A 16,948-nucleotide genomic window follows, 5' to 3' on the forward strand; every position below is an offset into this window, starting at 1 on the left:
TACGCATATTTCCTACATTGATAATTATGGAGCTTACTCTTATCTGATATATAGATTAATATATAGAACGTATATTAGATATACTGTGTAAGAATAAGAAAGCACGTTATTCGTTATAAAATTATAAATTAGAAAATATAGTTTATGTTGCTAAACTTTAACACACATTTACACATTATTTTTTTAAATCTCAGTAATTCTTTTGCTTTATATGCAGAAGTTCTCTACAACATCTGGAGCGCAGATCCTGAAAAGTTCATGATTGTGAACACCACCTTCATTTATCCAGACCAACAATATTCATACACAGAAATAAATCTAAGACCAGATGTAATTTCGGACACGGAAGTGCTCATGTTAATTTATAACTTGCTTGAAAGTATGGGGCTAGATTCTGACAATATGTATCGAACACACTTCAACACATGCAGGTAGGACAAAAAAAAATCATTTCAATTTACGAATTAATGCATGCAATTCAATAGACAAAATTATTAATTAATAGTTTAGTACAAGTAATGGAAGCAGAGACGTTCATGTTACACATGAATGTTCATTTACATAAAATGCATTAGAATACTCAATGTCAGGTATAATAAAATACACCGTATATGTTGTTCTTTCAGTAATACGTATCAGATAATGAGCTTATACGAAATGACATACTATAACTGTCAGTGGTGTAACTTCACTGACACGGCTGATGAAGATTAAACCAAGAAATGATGCGCGGATAATGTTCAAAGTAAAATGCGTAAATGCATTAACTAATCAACGTAATGTTAGGAAGTATATAATGTTTAGTCAATTTGTTGTTTGAGGACAGCTGTTTATAACTGTTCCTCTGAAATTGGAATATTAAAAATCATACGGATAAGAGGTGCAAAAAAGCTTATCTTTTGTAAGATGGAGAATTTTTAAAGAAAAATTTGAAATTTTAACATTTTCCGATCTTTTACCATATTATTATTAGAGTACCATTTTTGTTTTCTTGTATACAATTAAATAACACTTTCATTCTACAATTAGAAGAGTGTCTTTACAACATTCACTTTCAATCAGTACTATATTCAATCCAGGATTGACTATCTTTAATGGTTTCCTAATTAGCATTTCATTGATGGCCAGCAAGTGCAAGTTACGTAGTCCAACAAATCACGAGAGTCATGTTGATTGTCTAACTACCGTATCAAGTTCCTAAAAGTTATACATTTTCGTATGTATGTTGTACAGGATGGCAAAATTCAAACTGGCAGACAAAAAAAGTATCGTAATCCAAGGGACAGATACAACCTTATTTTTGTTTTGGTATAGAATTGCACTAGCATCTCGTTCTCCTTCGAGAAACATTTTACTGTGAGCTTCATAAATTCTATTGGAACGTGTCATAAGTTCAGTTTATGACGTAATGACTCAGTGGTTAAGCGCTCACTTCTGACGAGTAATGATCTAAGTTTATGCATAAGTTCTAACTGATAAGTTGGTTCTACTAAGCATAGCTACTACATTTACAAAGCAGCTATTGTTAATACCATTATGTTTGCAACATAACATTTGGATCGCTTGTACACCAAGTGGCCTAACTTCAAAAAACGAAAGAATGAACTAGTACTTTCATTCACTTTTATGGATGGGTACCATTCTTAAAATATTTTTTGTAAACAGTTAAAACTTTAGTGGGTAGTGTTGCTCTCAAGTAACATCGCATTCTATTGCGTTATCTGCACAAACTATAACTTCAGTGATCATTTATTTGGCATTATTGCTTTCATACAATATTCATATACATAATTTGTGTGTCGCTTCTTTAGATACTTCTAATCTTCGTCAACAGGGGATTGTCAAATTTAGTATTGTAGAAGTTTTATCTCCTACGTTCCGCGAAAGTTCTTTTTTATTTTTATTTGTGGTTTCTTGCTCTATAGGAAATATTTCAACGAAACTGTTGGTAATTACTGAGAGTATTATTTTGATATTTTACCATAAGAGGGCAATGCTGCTCAGTAGCTACACATACTAAGATCTAATTTATGGCAATGTTGCTATGAAATAAACACACTGTATTATGTAACCAAAGTACAAAAATAATTAAAAAATTACGAAATTATGATCAGGAAGACATGGTTCAACCATAAAAGCAAACTAAATATTTTAATGGTAATGCTACCAATGCTTTCCCATTAAAGGGTTAATTATAAAATCATAAACTATATAAACTATGGTTTTGATAGTCAAAATAAAATAATTATGAATTATTCATGATACATGAAACTTCAAATTTCACTCCTGGAGAATTTAAACTCTGGAGTTAGGCTACCTGGCATCCAAGCAGTCCATTTGTGCCATTGAATATTACTCTGGTAGTTCTACAAACATTTCGTTCGAACATGAAAATGCAGTGCATCCCCTTATTTGACATTTAGTTTCCTATCGGAACCGATTATATCCTTCATTATTGGACTTGTCGTATATTTTTTTTTCCTCTTTAGAATAGAGTAAAAATGTTCTTCTTTTATTTCGAAAACATCGAATTTGAAATGCCAACGGATTTATACGTTTTAAGACCAATATATGCAAAAATGAATGTTTTCGCCATCTATCCATCTGTTCGTCCGTTCATTAGGATGCACACTCGTCTAGAAGACATACCGTTTAACATATCTGAACCAAATTTTAATTCTTCAGGATGGTTTTCAATTTTTCCTTCAATTATAAATAAAATAGTTCGCTATAGGGTTAAGATAAAAAGCACCCTTTTCTCCAAAATGGCTCTAACGATTTTGTTTATATTTCGTAAAGCAATATTTCAATAACAATTCCATGCTCTGGTATGTCTTTTTTTTTATATAGAAAAATCGACACCTTGAAGTTTTTTTGGAGCACTTTTTTGAAAAATGACTAAACCGATTTTGTTCACCTATATATTAAAATGATAGGTTCATATGTTTGTGGTCGAGATAAGTTTATATGTTTTTTTGTCTCCAGTTCTTTTGAGAATGAGATCTCGAAAACTACAAGTGTTAGAAGCGTGCCGTTTTTTGCTGATTGCTTCCAAATTTTCTGTAGATTGTCCAGTTCTAAGTGAATATTTAAAGAAAAGAAAAACATGGCCGTTGTTTCTTTATTACATTTTTAGGGGTAACTGGAAATGTTGAAATTCAAAAAAAGGATCATATCCTACGAGTTATACATCTCAACATTACACATTTATATACAAGGATTGTATATTTCTCAAGCGTTTTTTTCATGGCCAAATGGTAATGGAAAACGAAGGATATATCCAGTCTAAGATGAACCTTTATTGTTTGGAGTGTTTGGCCTAATGAACACCATATATCACTAACATTATAATTAATTGTGCGTGTGTAATATTTGCTTATTATACTACATACTGCATGCAAGAAGAAAGAAAACACTGATCATACATGAATTAGAAACTCCATCAGGAAGTAGGCTCAAATCTTGCAAACGGTGTAAGATATTGAAAAAAATAATCGAAAAGATCTCCCATTTTTGATACCCTTTGCCGATTTTTTTTATCAAGACCTCCTCCCACTTGTGTCTGTAAAGAGACATGTACAGATGTGAGGAATGACAAGGAGATTCATGCTCATGTGTGAATGATGTGTTATGGAGAGAGCGAAGGTTCAGCTAGTGTTTCATGACATCTAATTTGTCCTGAAAGAATATACTAGTAGTAGTTTATTTATTGGGATGATTTTTTTTTCTGACGATTGTCTCGAAAACGACTCAAACTACTTTATGCATATTTCACTAATAAGCTGACAATATGACACCACTTAATTTTGTTGAAAAACCCAGAAGTAGTTTGCTCTTGTACTGATTTTCTATTTTTCGAATGATTTTCTTAGAAACGACTTAGATGCGATTTTTTTATATTTCTTAAAATACATATTTCATTAATATTCCTATAATGCTGCGTATAAAACACTTGTATAAAAGTATCCACAACAGATAGTTTATTCTTAGGAATGTACTTTTTTTTTAATTTTGTCGACATTTTGTTAAGAAATGTTTCATTAATAAATCTAAAATATGGCATAAGTCATTTCTTATGAAAAATCTATAAGGATTTACTTTTGAAGGTGAGTTTTTTTTGGGCGAAGTTTTCCGAAAACATTCTATAATCTTGTTCTTATTTCACAAGAAAATGCCCCTTTATTATTTGCCGCACAAGGTGATTTAATATACAGTATTGGAGCGAGCAAGTTTAGCACGGTAGCCCATACATTCTATTTCGTACTATAACAGAAAGAAAGACGAACCGTACTGATTTCTTCATTAAAGTTGTAATGTTGATAAAAAGCTCAAAATTTCACAAAATAAAAAGCCGTAGTAGTAAGGGCCTGACTTGACCTAACTTTTGATTATCCTCAATGAGGGGCCCCAAGGCCCGGGGTCAATGACCTAGGGGTACTTAGGACCACCCCCTCTAAATTTTGGCAGGGGTACCTTGGCCCACCCCCTAAATTTTGGCAGGGGTACATAGGACCACCCCCCTTAAATTTGGGAAATTGCCAAATCTAAAAATTTGGTGTGGTAGCCTAGGACCATAGTATGTACCTCTATCAGTATTGGGGGTCTATGTCGTTCCCTTTCATGGGTAAAAAATTGCCAAAAAGTCAAATTTCGGGGGTTTTTGACCTAATTTATCCCCTTTGATGAGGTATTATTACCCTATATGGTTATATGGACGTATACAGGGGTTCATTACCTATCATAAGACATGGGTATATTAATGCACCCCTTGAAAAATTTGGGAGGGGTACCTTGGCCCACCCCTTAAATTTTGGAAATTGCCCAATTTAAACATTTGGTATTATAGTATAGGACCCTAATATGTATTATGATAAATTTGGGTGGTCCACCTCGTTCCCTTTTAGGGGTACAAAATTGCCAAAAATATAAACGTAAGCAATACGTTGTACCACGTGTTTGGTTTTTGGTCCATTTTATCCCCCTTTGATGAGGTCCTATTACCTTATATAGTTATATGGTCATGTATAGGGGTCCATTACCTATCATAAGACATGGGTACATTGGTGCACCCCGGGAGGAGTACCTTGGCCCACCCCTTAAATTTTGGAAATTGCCCAATTTAAACATTTGGTATTATAGTATAGGACCTCAATATGTATCATGATAAATTTGGATGGTCCACCTCGTTCCCTTTTAGGGGTACAAAATTGCCAAAAATATAAATGTAAGAAATATGTTGTACCACGTGTTTGGATTTTTTGGTCCATTTTATCCCCTTGGATGAGATCCTATTACCTTATATGATTACAGGGATCTATTTCCTATCATAAGACATGGGTATATTGTTGCACCCTTCTTAAAATTTGGCAAGGGGTACACTGAAATTGTCCAATTTAAGCATAATACAGGACTTCAATATGTTTCGGTGGTCCTATTGCCATTTTTTTTAGTACAACCACGTGTTTGACTCAATGTATCCTATTTGATAAGGTATGGACGGGTATCCCCTTTCAATTTGGTATAACCCCTCGGGTGTAGTACGGTCACGTGATCGATGATTTGGTTTTGATGCGCGACGAGATCCCTGGTCAATGTTCTCTAGGAATTAGATGGAAACTTTGATAGGAAAGATTAATGGCATTTAAATTTTTTTTTCAACTTTCAAACTAAAAAAAAATCAAACCAAAGTTTTTCAAAACAAAAATTGAAACGAAAACTTTTAAACGAAAATCTTGAAACTAAAAAATTTTCAAAACAAAAATTTGAAACAAAAATTTTGAAACAAAAAATTTTCAAACAAATTTTTGAAACGAAAATTTCAAAACAAAAAAAATTTCAAACTAAAAGTTTTCAAACAAATTTTGAAACGAAAAATTTTCAACCAAAAATTTTGAAACGAAAATTTTTTTCAAACTAAAGAATTTTGAAAACAAAAAAAGTTTGAAGCAATATTTTTTTGAGACGAAAAAATTTTCAAACTAAAAATTTGAAACAAAAATTTTGAAACAAAAAATTTTCAAACAAATTTTTGAAACGAAAATTTCAAAACAAATTTCAAACGAAAAATTTTCAATTAGAATTTAAATCAAACAATGATCAAATTTCACGGGTAACCGTTAAACTTTATCCGGTTTTTAACTATTCGATTAACAAATAAACGGTTTTCAACTATTCGGTTAACAAATAAACGGTTTTCAACTATTCAATAAACAGATGAACGGATTTTTCCTTTTCACACCAGTGAGTGCAAGAATTGTTGTACTCGCTTTAAATACGCATCATTTTTGAAAGAAGGTGTTAGTGTTCATCATGGATACACAGTGGAAACATCCATTTACCTGTATTCTCGCAGGGCCTAGTGGGTGTGGAAAAACGTATTTTGTGAAGCGATTACTGTCACATCACCCAACCATGATCAATGCAAAATTTCGTAAGATATACTGGTATTATGCAGAATGGCAAGACGTGTATGCAACAATGCCAGTTCCAGTAGAATTTCACGAAGGACTTCCACGAATGAAAGATTTTCAGCCTCAAGATGGACCACATTTGATTATTATTGATGACCATATGCGAGAAGTGAATAGTGATATTGTTGATATGTTCACAAAAGGATCACATCATCGAAATATTAGTGTGATTTTTATAACACAAAATGTATTTCATCAAAGTAAAGCAAATAGAAATATGAGTTTAAATTGTTCGTATTTGGTGTTGTTTAAAAATCCACGTGACAAGTCACAAATCAAGCATATGAGTTATCAAATCATGCCTGAGCATCCACTGTTTCTACAAGAAAGTTATGCAGACGCAACAAGAAATCCACATGGTTATTTACTGATGGATCTTAAACAAGATACACCCGATGAAATGCGATTTCGTACAAATATTTTTCCCGACGATTTGCATCATTATGTTTACGTACCAACAAAACATGTTTAAATTATTGTGCATGTGAAAAGAATGACTTAGTCTGTCACGATGTCTCCTACAGTGAAACACGCTGATCTGCTACGTGCTCTGCACAAAGCTAAACCAAGATTGCGTAAAGCTATTATTGCCAATGCAGACGCTTCATTAATTCATAGTATTTGTGAATGTTGTTATAATGTCTTAAAAGGCAATGTTCCACTGACAAGTGCGCAGAAGTCAAGATTAAAGCGTTACAAGAACACGCTCCGCTATCTCGTAGACAATACAAAATCATTGGATAAAAAGAAGAAACATTTAGCCGTACAACAAGGAGGATTCTTACCTGCATTACTTGCACCTATTGTAGGAAGTGTGTTATCCAGTATTTTGTTTAAACAATAAACTTCATGGAACATAGCAAGAAGATGGTTTTAGTGCCACCAGAAATGCTTCAACGAATGCATGCATCATCATCCCGTGTGAGTGAAAATCGAGAATCTAATCTCGATCGTGAAATGCAATCTATATTGAATACATCGTATCCAAGTGATGAAGAAAAATGGAATCAGTACAATAGAATATTACAGAAATATCTTTATGTGATACGTAAACAAGAAGAACCAATACCACTTACAATTACATCAATGAAACCTGATGGTGACGTCCCGAATGTTGACGATAGCACGAAACAAGAAATTTTAGCCGCAATACCACAAATGTATCGTAAGAAAGCCGAACTACTATTCCGTCGTTTAAAACAAGATGACGCAATTACGTGGGATCATAAAGGAACAGTGTACATCAACGATAATAAACTACATGGATCCAATATTGTAGATTTAATGTGTGATGTGACTCGACCGAGGAAACATTCTAATCCTCAAGGCTGGGAATTGTTTTGCAACTACCTTGCATCGTCAAACACACCTCAAGAATTGATTGGTAATCCACGAAGATTAAACTATATTGTCAAGCATAATAGTACAACAGCATCTGAAGGATCTGCACCACCAAAACCGGCACCTGAATTATTTTCTTCCGGAGAAGAAGAAGAAGAAGAAGAAGATGATGATGTTTTAGAAGTCCGACCAAAAAGAAAACGTATTATTCCACAATGGTCAACGTACAAACCATGAACAAAAAGTTGAAATCCATTTATTACAATCCAGCACATCCTGCATCGTTTTCTACTGCAAAGAAATTATGGCAAGCCACAGGAAAATCTATACCTCTAGCCAAAATAAAACTTTGGTTAAACAAACAACCTACCTACACGTTACACCGTCCTGTACGTCGTCGTTTCCGTAGAGATTTTTATCTTGTCAACAATATTGAAGATCAATGGGAATGTGATTTAAATGATTTACAATCACTTCAAAACTATAATGACAATTACCGCTATATTCTTACAGTGATTGATGTGTTTAGTCGGTACAGGTGGGCTGTACCACTAAAATCAAAAAGTGCCGAGGATATAGTGAATGCATTTGAAATGATTTTCCAGGACAGGAAACCAATTGTACTACGTAGTGATCAAGGAACTGAATTTACCAACAAGACAGTACAAAAGTTTCTCAGGAAACACAACGTGCAACATGTTACAACAAAGGATCCAGATATTAAAGCCAGCATCGCAGAAAGATTTAATCAGACATTGAAACATCGTATGTGGAAATACTTTACCAAATATCAAACATACAATTACATCAAAGTATTGCCTTTACTTGTAAAAGCATACAATGAAAGTCGGCATTCCAGTATTAAAATGGCACCTGCAAACGTTTCTCAGGACAATTTACTGGAGGTGTGGCATAACTTATACGACAAAAAGCTACAACGTTCAAAACAAGATACGGATTTATCTGTTGGTGATACTGTTCGTATAAGTAAAACAAAACGTATCTTTGACAAGGGTTACCTCGAGAACTGGACTTGGGAAATATTCAGAGTAAAAGCCATTGTACCAAGAAACCCACCAGTGTATCGACTAGAGGATTTAAATCATCAACTCATCGATGGTGTTTTCTACAGAGAAGAATTACAACCAGTACCGCTCCCTTCGACGTTCCTCATCGATAAAATATTACGTACAAGAACAAAAGGTCGCAGAAAGGAGTATCTCGTCCAGTGGAAAGGATATCCTTCCTCATTCAATTCGTGGATCCCTGCAACTTCATTGAAGAAGAAGAATGGAACCTGATCAAGATTTTTACGTTACACTTCCCAGTAATAGTTCCATGGATTATTTTCCAGAAAATACATTGACTTCATATATTACGAAATTACAACGACGTGTAGAGTTTCGCCAGAAATGGGATGTGGCAATTGTAGAGATTCATTATCCACATTCTTTGCTGAACATTAACAGTGAAAACAATAAAATATATTACAAATCATCAAGTAGTAATGATCAAGAACCGTGGAAGGTTGTAACGATCCCTGTTCGCTATTATAACAATATACGGGATCTTATTCATGCAATTAATATACATCATAAAGAAACCAATTTATTTATATCTCATGACGCAACTAATAATATATGCCTCATAAGACATCCCAAAAAGGAAATCCATACTTCTGTACAAATTTCACCAAGTGTTAGTTTAATGCTTGGATTTGAACCGAAAAGTGATTTAAAAGATATGGAAAAGGGACAATATACACCGGATGTACGATTAGGCTTACCATCACAAATGTACGTCTATTGTGACATTATTGAATCTGTCATTGTTGGAGATACAATGGTACCATTGCTACGAATTGTCAACATGGATCCTGTGAATCATACTTTTGGAAGTCATGCAGTACAAATCTTTAATCCTGCACATTATGTTCCGGTGGAAAAAAATGAATTTTGAGCAAATACAAATCGATATAAGGGATAGCACAGGTCATCGGATGCCATTCACCTTTGGAACGGTGTGTACAAAACTACATTTCCGTCGTCGTCGTCATGACTGATCCGTATTTGCAATACTACCAAAAACAAGCGTTGTCCGGTATCGGCAACGTCTATGTGGGAAGTCCCTATCAAGCAGGACATGGCATTGGAAGTTTCCTTGGTGGCTTATTTCGTTCAGTGTTACCACTTGTGAAGCAAGGAGCTAAAACTGTGGGAAAAGAATTATTAAAATCAGGTGCCAATATGATTAATGATGTTGTGATCTCGAATCAACCGCTGGAAGAATCGTTTCATCAACGGATGCAAGAGGCAAAATCAAATTTACAAGAAAAAGCTAAAAATAAGTTGAAAACTATGCTGGGAAGTGGATATCATAAACGAAAATGGGATGACTGCTCTCAGTTTGAGGTTGACCTTCCAACGATCAACAACACCATCAATCCTACAAAGAGACGTAAATTATCACATAAGAAGAAGAAGAAATCATTGGCATCGTCACCAGATATTTTTGATTAATTCAACGATGGCTTTCTTACATCATCAATCCTGTGAATGTGTAAAAAGTGAATTGGACATTTTTTCAACATTACCCACGCAAACCAGTGTTCTGGACAATCGTATTATAGGCTACAAACCAATTAGTTCAATAGCTGAAAATTCACCAATAGAATTTGTAGTGAGTGGTAGCAGTGATGAATACATTGATTTGCCACAAACCTTATTGTACATCCAAGCACAAATTGTGAAACCAGATGGTTCCTCCTTCACCAATACGGATAAAGCAATTGCACCTGTCAATGATTTTCTAAATGCTATGTTTAGTGAAGTACAAATCTACTTGAACAATAAACTGATTTCATTTCCGTCACATAATCATCCATATCGTTCGTACATGGAAAAACTGCTCAATTATAGTGATGGAGCTAAAAATACACATTTACAAACAGCAATGTGGTTTCAAGATACGGCTGGTCATATGAACGCAACCACAAGTGAGAACAAAGGATTTCAACAACGCTATGAACTGACAAAACAAAGTATGAAATTCGATATGATTGGACATCTTCATTGTGACATTTTTAATCAAGATAAATTTTTAATTCATGGAGTGGAATTACGTGTGAAACTTATTCCTGCAAAACCAAACTTTTGTCTCATGGCCGGTGAAAGTGGTGTCAATGCAAAAATCAATATTCTAGATGCATCGTTGCAGGTGAAAAAAGTCAGCATCAGCCCTAGTGTTAAATTGGCACACAATAAAATTTTACAATCTACACCGGCAAAGTATCCTCTGACAAGGGTTCAAATGAAATCATTTACCATCCCGAAGGATATACAATCCAAAACTATTGATAACCTGTTTATGGGAACATTGCCAAATCGTATTATTGTAGGATTTACATCGAATGAAGCATCCAGTGGAACTATTACCACCAATCCATTTGAATTTCAACATCTAAACATTAATTTCTTTACATTGTACGTGGATGGAAAAGCTGTACCTTCAAAACCATTGCAACCCAACTTTGAAGAAAATCTCTACATTTCATCGTACCACACATTGTTCTCAGGCTCTGGCATACATTTTACCAATACTGGAAATACAATTTCAAGAGCCGACTACAAGAATGGATATACACTGTTTGTATTTGACCTAACTCCCGATTCTTCTGCTGGAGATTGTCACTATTGGAATTTACAACGACATGGCGCCATCCGATTGGAAGTTCATTTCCAAGAGAAATTAGCAGCACCTGCAAACTGTATTGTGTATGGAGAGTTTTCCTCACTCCTAGAGATCGACCACCAGCGCAACATTATCCTGGACTTTTAAATTACAAGGTACGTATACGTTATGTATCATTTCCATTCACGATGTTGAATACATTACAATTAGCTAGTGCTTTACACGGTAGTCCATTATTCAGAAATCATTTTACCGGGGTATTTGCAAGCGATGAGTTGCCCTCACGGATTTCTCTTCCTCTGGCAATGATTGTAAATACAGATCCATCCACAAAACTAGGAAGTCATTGGATTGCAATTTATATTGATCATCGCGGTGTTGGAGAATATTTTGACAGCTATGGCCTTCCTCCTTATGTACCACAACATGTTGCATTCTTAAAACTTCATTGTATGTACTATAAATATAATAATAGCCAAATGCAAAGTCTTGGTTCATCCGTATGTGGCTATTATGCTTATTTTTATTTGTGCTGTAAAGCCCAAGGAAAATCTCTGCGTGAAATTCAATACTTGTTCACAACAGTACCCACGGTTAATGATCGTAGACTGCTGCAATATACCTTCCAGGTAATTTTATCATATTTATCATTGCAAATGTATTGTTTAATCATCATCTATTTCTATACTAATCATCTTTTTCCTCGTTCTTTTTTACAGAATTCACAATACGAAGCTTTGCAAACGGGTGCTATGCTGCAAAACATGGAAACAAATCATTACAATCAAGAAGAGGAGGCGGTCTAATGAAGAAACCCAGCTCAATATACAAACATTGTCAATAAGAAAGAAAAAGAAGAAACCAGAAAAATGAATAAAATACAATTTATACTTATTTATGTGTTTTTTATTGTCCATTCCATATACAACGTTATCAGATTCTCCTAAAGAACTGTGCGATATAAGACGAGAACCCTGGACAAAGTTTCTACCTAATTCCTAGAGAACATTCACCAGGGATCTCGTCGCGCATCAAAACCAAATCATCGATCACGTGACCGTACTACACCCGAGGGGTTATACCAAATTGAAAGGGGATACCCGTCCATACCTTATCAAATAGGATACATTGAGTCAAACACGTGGTTGTACTAAAAAAATTGGCAATAGGACCACCGAAACATATTGAAGTCCTGTACTATGCTTAAATTGGACAATTTCAGTGTACCCCTTGCCAAATTTTAAGAAGGGTGCAACAATATACCCATGTCTTATGATAGGAAATAGATCCCTGTAATCATATAAGGTAATAGGATCTCATCCAAGGGGATAAAATGGACCAAAAAAACCAAACACGTGGTACAACATATTTCTTATATTTATATTTTTGGCAATTTTGTACCCCTAAAAGGGAACGAGGTGGACCATCCAAATTTATCATGATACATATTGAGGTCCTATACTATAATACCAAATGTTTAAATTGGGCAATTTCCAAAATTTAAGGGGTGGGCCAAGGTACTCCTCCCGGGGTGCACCAATGTACCCATGTCTTATGATAGGTAATGGACCCCTATACATGACCATATAACTATATAAGGTAATAGGACCTCATCAAAGGGGGATAAAATGGACCAAAAACCAAACACGTGGTACAACGTATTGCTTACGTTTATATTTTTGGCAATTTTGTACCCCTAAAAGGGAACGAGGTGGACCACCCAAATTTATCATAATACATATTAGGGTCCTATACTATAATACCAAATGTTTAAATTGGGCAATTTCCAAAATTTAAGGGGTGGGCCAAGGTACCCCTCCCAAATTTTTCAAGGGGTGCATTAATATACCCATGTCTTATGATAGGTAATGAACCCCTGTATACGTCCATATAACCATATAGGGTAATAATACCTCATCAAAGGGGATAAATTAGGTCAAAAACCCCCGAAATTTGACTTTTTGGCAATTTTTTACCCATGAAAGGGAACGACATAGACCCCCAATACTGATAGAGGTACATACTATGGTCCTAGGCTACCACACCAAATTTTTAGATTTGGCAATTTCCCAAATTTAAGGGGGGTGGTCCTATGTACCCCTGCCAAAATTTAGGGGGTGGGCCAAGGTACCCCTGCCAAAATTTAGAGGGGGTGGTCCTAAGTACCCATAGGTCATTGACCCCGGGCCTTGGGGCCCCTCATTGAGGATAATCAAAAGTTAGGTCAAGTCAGGCCCTTACTACTGCCGTGCGAAAAGTTCATTTTTTTTTTCTTTCCAAAAAGCAGATTCTTTTGGAACTCTTGCATATTTGGTATGAATGCATGCAGACATCAACGGTTAGGGACATACTTGAAAATATACCTGTCGAAACTACACGAAATGTGCTATCTAAGTAGGTAAAATTCATATAGTTTTTCTGACGAGTGTAAAATTAGTGTGTAAACAATTTTATATCTTGTAGTAATTGTTGATTGTAATATCTGCAGGATACCAGTGAAATACTTTGGTGAGTGTATTTATATATTATTGCATTATATGATATTAGATGGTTCATTTGGCTTTACATTTAAGAACCTACTTTGAATTGTCCCGTGTTCGATTCTCGATAAGGATAGTCGGTAGAAAAAGTGTAACCGCTTTTTCAGGTAAGGAATCCTGAGTGAGGTTTCTCTTAGGTTTTCTTCATTCATACTAACAAGTAAGCAATGACACCGAATTTTCCTAAACCCATCTTTGCCGATTATACACATACTAATATTATAAGAAATACCGAGCGAATTCGTTATCAAATTATATTCCTACAACGACATATTTATAGACATGAGACAATAATTTTCACCAATAAAATAAAATGAAATGAAATCTTTCAATTTTACGTCCCACGCTTATGCCGGTTAGGCTAAAGGAGACAGTGATTATGAGAAATGAATGAAATGGTGGAATGAAGAAAGTGGGAGGAAACGGGAGAACCCCGAGAAAACCCACGCACACGGTGTTTGTTCACCACAAAGTCCACACGGCGAGAGCTGGGATCCAACCAGGAACCTCAAGCACCGGAGGTGAACGCTCTATCACTGAGCCACCGCGCCCCCAATTTTGGACATGAGTGTACTATCTCGTCATTCCTTACTTGTTAGTATGAGTGAGGAAAACCTAAGAGAAACCTCACTCAGGATTCCTTACCTGAAAAAACGGTTACACCTTTTCTACCGGGGTCTAGGAAAATTCGGTGTAGGAAATTTCGGTGTAGGAAAATTCAGTGTAGGAAAATTCGGTGTACGGAAAACTCGGTGTGGGGAAATTTAGGTGTAAGGTAGATTTGGTGTAATACATATTGAATGTTACCACTTACGATATCTTGCGATACTTCATATTGTGAAAACCATAAAATGTAACGAATAAAATGTTGTTACCTATTTCAAGAAAAGCAAACATTTATTTATTTATTATTTTATTTTATTTTATTTTATTTTATTTTATTTTATTTTATTTTTTTGCCTTGAGTCCAATATCTCTTGCATGTCTTTTGCGGAGTATTAGTATAAATTACTTTTCATCACACTATGAAGCTGACACTTTTTGTCAGAAATAAAACAATTACAACTATAAGTTCAGAGAATAGTTATAGGAACAACTAAAAACATCCTTCCTATATAGTAGGCCTACATCATAGAACATATACAAGGTGATTCTTTTAAAACTCACGGATTTCATTTGGGTCTAGAATTTCTAATTGAAGTCAGATTTTCATGCGGTTTGTAGCAAATGATCAAGGAAGGATGGGAAATTTATGGAACTATGTTTACTGGTTTAAATTCATTTGGTGTAATATCGGCCACGCCTCTAGAAAAACAGCAAATATTCACCAGTGTATCTTACAATTGGAATTAGGTGAGGTGCGGTGTGGAAATTTGAGTTTCTTCGTTAGATGGCAACCTCGCGAAGGTCAATAAGAAACAGGAAACTGGACTGTTGTATTGAGAATTATGCTGTGCTACTGTATCAATATGATTAGGACACAGCTATAATAATGCACTCTTTGGAGCAACATGGTTTTATCGTTAAAAAGTTTTTGGAGAACGGAATCTGTTATTGCTACGTAAAGGGCATTTACATGCAACTTTGCCTCACGTTCTGCCCCAGACAGGAGCATAATCTGGTCGTTAGTGAATAAGTTGCAAGAAACAGTGAGACAGGGAAGCATCGGACCCCGCTGGCGGATGTTGTGGAAGATGTCAGTTACTGACTTTTTAAGTCGCCCAAGAAATCTCTCTGTCGTTTGTAGCGAGAAACCGGTTTATAGCTGTTCAACATGTGATTTATGCGTGTTACCACTAACATTTAATTTGTATTCTCATTAACATTTAATTTGTATTCTTCAATTTCGCTTCAAATATCCAATATCTCATTCGAACTGTAAGGTACACTGGCGAATATTTGCTGTTTTTTTCTTTTTCTTTTTTTTCGGCCTGCTCAATATTACCCCGGATGAATTTAAAACAGTAAACACAGTCCCATAAATCTCCCATCCTTCCTTGATCATTTACAACAAACCGCATGAAAATCGGACTTCAGTTAGAAATTCGGGAGCCAAATGAAATCCGTGAGTTTTAAAAGAATCACTCTGTATAGGGTAAGGGAAAAAAAAGAAGGAATGGCACAAAACTACATTTTCGAGAAAACGGCGTTTTAATATTGAAAACCGCGTAAAGAGAATAAGTTAGTTAAATCTTTTGCTCCCTTTTCATGGACATTTCTACATTTACGCATGCATGGCATATACAGTCAAATAGTACCAAGAGTCACCAACAGATACGACAAAGCACCCGAAAAAGCACATACATGGACATTCCTTGTTTTTCCCCGTACCCTTCAATTATGTAAGATGCAAAAATATATTGATAAAAAAAGTCTTAGTGGAACGGGCAATATAAAGCAGGATGGTTTTATCAGATAATAGTTGTACAAAAAGTTAACTTCTCCTCCAATCAGACACTTCAGTTTGTTTGCCTTAAGATAAACACGTACTGCAACCCTATTGACGCCTTATTGACTTCGATCAGTAGAAGATACTTTAGTTGAGGCATTTATTTTTACACCTTTGACTAATATATGATAAATAAAGAAACTATGTCGTTTTTGAAGAATTTAGATTTAAATATCTATTTATAAAATAGACATAAAATCGTTAGAACATTTTTGATAAAATATACAATTTTCAATTTTACCCGTCCAGTAACCTACATTTATTTTTGGAAGTAGAAAATTCTAGGAGACACCCTCTAAAACAGCATAAAAACTTAAGTTTTAAATTAAATGTCGATTGGTAGCGATGGTCTCTTCGCTAAATCACACGAACGGACATCGAAAAGCAAATTTCTCGTCATGTCAGGACCATGAAATGTTAAATTCCGTTGAAATCCAGAATTCAATTTATTTCAGGAA

General features: G+C 34.9%; 1 protein-coding gene across 1 annotated transcript in view; it reads left to right on the plus strand.

Moving 5' to 3' along the window:
* The window catches only part of LOC145694115 (uncharacterized), a 66,258-nt gene that overhangs the window by 9,368 nt on the left and 39,942 nt on the right, over window positions 1-16,948 (plus strand). Inside the window, exon 3 of the mRNA XM_081770234.1 lies at window positions 218-431. Within this exon, the coding sequence (XP_081626360.1) occupies window positions 218-431 (214 nt within the window). The remainder of the gene's footprint in view (window positions 1-217; window positions 432-16,948) is intronic.

This window comes from Thermobia domestica, chromosome 9, assembly GCF_964235325.1.
Source record: "Thermobia domestica chromosome 9, izTheDome1.hap1.1, whole genome shotgun sequence".
NCBI classification, from domain to species: Eukaryota; Metazoa; Arthropoda; class Insecta; order Zygentoma; family Lepismatidae; genus Thermobia; species Thermobia domestica.